Raw genomic sequence first — 5,444 nt, forward strand, 5'->3', positions numbered from 1 at the left:
GATTACGGTATTATGACCTGGTTTGTTCGGATTTATTGGACTGAGCCCAGACCTGGTATTTTATTCGGACAAAATATTTTGTCCGAACCCTATTTTCTGACAGGATTGTATATCCGTACCCGATTACTTTTCGGGTCGGACTAGGTTGGTCAACCAGGTACATATTTTGCCACCTCTAGCTACCGGGATATGCCACTCAGATAGCCATACAATTTGCCTTCATCTTGCGTTATGACTTGCAAATCTTTTGATCTTTTTTTTTTTTTTTTTGGGTGCTGTAATTGTAAAATGCTTAGCTAAGAGTTTCATCTGAGATAAGCAATGGTGCGGTCATTCTCAACATGGATTGCGACATGTACTCAAACAATTCCGAAACTATAAAAGACGCATTGTGTTTCTTCATGGATGAGGACAAGGGCCATGAGTTTGCTTATGTTCAGCTGCCGCAACGTTTCAATAACATCACCAAGAATGACATTTATGCCAACTGCTTGAGAACTGAATATGAGGTAAAATACCAACCACAACTATATATGATCTTTATACGTAGTTCTATCTAGTATCTACGTTATATACTTTGCTTATGAAGGTGGAGTTTCATGGATTGGATGGATTTGGTGGGCCTCTATATGTGGGATCTGGTTGTTTTCATAGAAGAGAGAGTCTCTGTGGAAAGAAATATGAGTCTAATAAAGCAGAGATGAAATATAACAAAAGGAACACTAGAGCAGATGCATCAACTCTTGAAGAGAAAGCAAAGAGTCTCATAACCTGTACTTTTGAGGACAACACTGAATGGGGAAAGGAGGTTATTATCTTTTTTCCTTTTTATTTCCTTGTAGCTCCCTAAGCTTGACCCAGATTCAATTTGGTGCTCAAAGTTTCAATTGTAAATTCGTATTTACGTTTTATACTTGATTTGAATTTTGACCTCATACTTCCAATTTTAACAACTGAGTCGTTGAAGTTTGATTTTGATTGCAATTTTGTTCTTAGAATTTCAATGTTATAACAAAGAAAAGTTGGCGCCTCTTTCAAATGGTAGACTGATAACGGAGCCATAACTTAATTGCTGAACAGCTACAATTGAAACTAAACTACGCAAGTGAGAGCAATATTAAGGTCATGACTAAATTTGTAATTGTGATTCTACATTTTATGATGAGCTCAATTGTGCTTCGACATTGCAGGTGGGGCTGAAGTATGGGTTCCCGGTAGAGGATGTGATCACTGGCTTGTCAATCCAATGCAGGGGGTGGAAATCCATCTACTTCAACCCCCCAAGGGTGGGCTTCTTAGGGGTTGCCCCTGTGACACTGGCGCAAACCCTAGTTCAGCACAAAAGGTGGTCTGAGGGAAATTTCCAGATATTCTTGTCCAAGTATAACCCCTTACTCTATGGGCACAAGAAAATAAAGCTTGGGCTTCAACTTGGCTATAACATCTATTTCCTTTGGGCCCCTTGCTCCTTCCCAACAATTTATTATGCTATCATCCCCTCCTTCGCTCTCCTCCATGCCATCTCCTTATTCCCCAGTGTAAGAATCATCTTGACTCCAAAGATACACTTATGAGATGAAAATGGAAACCAATGCTTGCAACTGATGCAACTATACATCATCACACTGCCAATCCTTCAGCCCTTCGCCTAATCTCATCTCATACATTCGGCCAAACCATCAAATTTCAAAAGGAGAAAAGACTGCAACTCAGTATACGATAAAGATTGAAATGTGGGCGATGGTGAACTAATGTAGAGTTGCGTCATCAGGTGCAAGCAATAAATTCTCTATTATTTATTGCATTAACTAATTTATATCTGACGAACAGGTTCACAGCATTTGGTTTGCACCGTTTGCTTATGTTATTGGTGTAACAACTATACATAGCTTGTGGGAGTCCAAAAAGGTTGGATATACACTTAAAGGATGGTGGAACGAGCGAAGAATGTGGCTTTTCAAGAGATTGGCTTCTTACCCATTTGCTGCCACTGATGCCTTCCTGAAGCTACTCGACGTGAAGAAATTGGCATTTATTGTCACCGCTAAGGTGGCCGACGAGGAGGTCTCAAAGCGGTACGAGAAAGAAGTCATGGAGTTCGGATCGGCGTCTCTCATGTTCATCATTCTATCAGCGCATGCAGTGTTTTGCCTGCTTTGCCTTCTAGGGGGAGTTAAGAAGTTGGTGTTGGATGGAACTGGAGAGATGAGTTCCATGTTGGTGCAACTTACAGTAACTGGGGCTATCACCCTAATAAACATGCCCATCTATCAAGCCATGTTTTTAAGGGTTGATGGTGGATGCATGCCGATATCCGTCACTATTATATCGGTCGGATTGGCAATGCTAGCTTGTATAATAGGAACAAAGTAGTAATTCCTGTACATAAGAATAAGGTTTAAAGTGCCGTGACACAGAAGCGTGCCACTGTTTGCCAGGCACGGTACGGCACCAACACGTTTTCGTACCGACACATAGTACGCTTGCGTGCAAATGGATACGCATGATCCCCTAGCACGTTTTGGCACGAACTTATTTTAATTTTTTTTTTATTTCAATAAGCTCTTATAATTTGTTTTGAAAGATTTAATCAAATAATTATGAATATTTGCTATGTATAGTTTACTATACACTTCAGTTCAATTTTGTTTTTCTAATTCGCCAAAAATTTCGGGGTGCGATAAATTTTGATAAAATAATTTACGAAGAAAAAATGGATGTCTTTGGTAGACGCGGGGTACTAAAAATGCTTCGGATACTCCAAAGAAAAATGAAAGAAAAAAATAAAAGCAAAAAAAAAAAAAAAAAAAAAAAAAAAAAAAAAAAAAAAACAGCACCGTGCTGCGGCACACTGCATCATGCCGCTCTGTTTCGTGCGGCACGGTGGCGCATGCCGCAACATAGAGGAGGTCTTGCCGGTACGTGCGGCCTCGTAAAGTACGACACGGGGCGGCACTTTAAATCCCGGATAAGAACAAAAAATGATCTTGAGTGAATTATCTCTTAAATTCTTTATTCAGTATTAAAATTGTGGAAAGAGAAGTAACATATGTGCAAAGTATGCACAAATACCATTGTTATATGCCAGGTGAATTCGCATGCAAGCAAAAAATAAAAAATAAAAAATAAAAAAAGCACTTCGAAATAGACGAAAAGTTGTCTAAAATTTTTAGGGATTCAACATATTGAATGCACATGCACACAGATAGCAACTTGCATGGTTTGTGCACAATAATGTTGGAATGATCCGTGACCGTGAGTGAAGAGATTTAGGTTAGCCCAAGTATAATTGAGTCATAAATGTGCCAACCTACGGACAATATTAAACACAACTTTTATAAACATTTATATGACTATGTTCTAGATAATTGAGCAAGACTAAGATACTTCCAAAGGTAAACCTAGAAGTTCACTTTTACAATAAGTCCAATAATGGAACACCAAATCAACTATCATCCCCGTTAAAAATGATATAAAATATTTGGCAATCTATGGATCAATATTATTTGCCTGGATTGTATTAAAAAAAAAAAAAAAATCAATACGCATTAGATTGTATTTAATGATGCCGACAATCGATCAGGATGCCCAGTTGCCTGCAATGGGGTGGAAGTAAACGATCCTGTTTTGTTATCATATTCTACCCCTGCTTGTAACAACTAAAACAATTCTTGAGCTTTTTTATGGCAAACCGAATTATTAAACAACTCGTACGGTCGTGTCTAGTCACTTTTACTAATGAGTTGGTGTTGAAAGCTAAAACTACAGCCCTTTATTAAACAGGTTAGGTTTGAGTTACCCTACGTGCTATGGTGCTCGTGTTAACCAAATGAGAACAATTACTATATAACCAGCCAAATTCAAAACATGCTGCACCCTAATCACAATCTCTGCAGCAGTTAAAAGGGCAAAGAAAAAAAATATACAAAACAAGTAAAAGGCCGTCCGTTTTTCATTTACATTACTCTCAAAACCTCAAGCTAACTAATAAGATAGCTGAAGAGAAAAGAGAGAAACAGCGAGCGGTTGGTTCTGCTAATGCCCGGAGTCCAAAACATGCGTCCTGACACGTGGGAGTTCTCGACGTTAGAGAGCAGGAAATTTGTAGGTTTGCCAATTTACTTCGTTCGAATCGTTTCGGATGCATAGGCTTCCGTTATGAACTCTTATCTGATCTCCTTTGAAACCTGCTAAAAGTTGCCATGCATTAATCAGGAAACGTGAGCCCAGAATTTGCATCAGTACTTAGTTTCTTTCTTCAAACAGCAAATCTTAAATCTAGTCTAGAGGGGCATCTCAATCCATCCCCAAATAGATATTGTACGGTGTCGAGTACAGAGAAATGAGATTAGGATATACAAATATAATATTCTAGTAGACACTGTTCTGTCATTTAATGTCCTTCAATTACCTAATAGCTCTTCTCAAATATGATGTTCTACTGAGATAGTAAGAGTAGATGTCAAAATCAAACCCGAAAAAAAACTGACTAATGTTCTAAACCCATGATAAACAAATCAACCAAACTAACACCAATGCGGCACAAGACAGGAGAAATCCAATGAGAGCTTAGCAAAAGAAAACATTATAGATCGTGGAATGATATGCGAACCTGTACATGAAAGAGAACGCGGGTTGCTCTCTCTCTAGCTAGTTTCTGGGAGCACAGTTTCTTAGCCAAATCCAAAACCTTCGCTAGCTTCATGGATGGCGAGAAGCAAGCGTTCTTCTAACTGTTCCTTGGAGGTGTACTCCGGCAGGTCCAGCTGATTGAAACTGCATTAACAAATAAATATTAGATCACCTGCCTAAATTTGTATTTGCACACATATCCGTCAAACAAAAAAAAGAGGCAGTATCCAGTCTTAGTAAAATAAGATACAAAAGTGTAAAGAGGGGTGATTTTTTCAAATGCAAGGGTATTATGTAAGAGTAAAGTTTCTGAAGGGTATGAGATTGAGATTTTGCAAGCATAGCTAAGAATCTTAACAGATAACCCCCCTCACAAAACAAAATACAAAAACAATGCACAAAACTCCTTGTCCTATATATAACGCGGCTGACCATGTATAAGCAGATGGAAGCCTCTCGGGAGCACCATATGCTTTGTGAATTTGAAACCTCTGAGGGCCTGAAATACCTTGCAATGCTTTAAATCCCTCCAAAGGAACCTGAGATAACCACCATAAAAGGATTAGGTTACTAGATAGTTATGAAAATTATAATGAGAATGAAGAATCGCAGCAAATAAAAGAAATTTACTAATACTAATTTCATCATGAATATTGTCCCGTCCCGTCCAGCCAATAATTAACTAGCAAATATTCTTCAGGTTATAAACCAATGAAGCTCCATGTCAACATGGTAACCAACAAAGCAACTAAATTCAAGAATAGCTTAGGTTCAGTCACCAGTGTCTATAACCAATAACTGCAGACATTGCA

At 38.4% G+C, this 5,444-nt stretch overlaps 1 protein-coding gene and 1 long non-coding RNA gene across 2 annotated transcripts; one reads left to right on the forward strand and one right to left on the reverse strand.

Annotated features, from left to right (window-relative positions):
* Window positions 1–22: 22 nt before the first annotated feature.
* On the forward strand, window positions 23–2,558 carry LOC109705369 (cellulose synthase-like protein E6). Its single transcript, XM_020226103.1, has 4 exons — window positions 23–509; window positions 590–808; window positions 1,191–1,538; window positions 1,831–2,558. The coding sequence occupies exons 1-4, from the start codon at window positions 342–344 to the stop codon at window positions 2,371–2,373; spliced, it is 1,278 nt and encodes a 425-aa protein (XP_020081692.1). The 5' UTR covers window positions 23–341; the 3' UTR covers window positions 2,374–2,558.
* Window positions 2,559–3,821: 1,263 nt separating this feature from the next.
* LOC109705370 lies at window positions 3,822–4,798 on the reverse strand. Its single transcript, XR_002214709.1, has 2 exons — window positions 4,613–4,798; window positions 3,822–4,187 (listed from the first exon to the last, which is right to left on the reverse strand). It is a non-coding gene; the product is annotated as an uncharacterized LOC109705370 (long non-coding RNA).
* Between the last annotated feature and the right edge of the window lie 646 nt (window positions 4,799–5,444).

This window comes from Ananas comosus, unplaced genomic scaffold (assembly GCF_001540865.1).
Source record: "Ananas comosus cultivar F153 unplaced genomic scaffold, ASM154086v1, whole genome shotgun sequence".
Lineage (NCBI taxonomy): Eukaryota > Viridiplantae > Streptophyta > Magnoliopsida > Poales > Bromeliaceae > Ananas > Ananas comosus.

What these genes read in the sequence shown, in the direction of transcription:
- LOC109705369 (XM_020226103.1), top strand. Translation starts at nt 342, where the DNA reads ATGGATTGCGACATGTACTCAAACAATTCCGAAACTATAAAAGACGCA. An exon ending in GCTTGAGAACTGAATATGAG is followed by an intron (nt 510 to 589) that starts GTAAAATACCAA and finishes TTGCTTATGAAG; the next exon opens with GTGGAGTTTCATGGATTGGA. An exon ending in CCATCTCCTTATTCCCCAGT is followed by an intron (nt 1,539 to 1,830) that starts GTAAGAATCATC and finishes TCTGACGAACAG; the next exon opens with GTTCACAGCATTTGGTTTGC.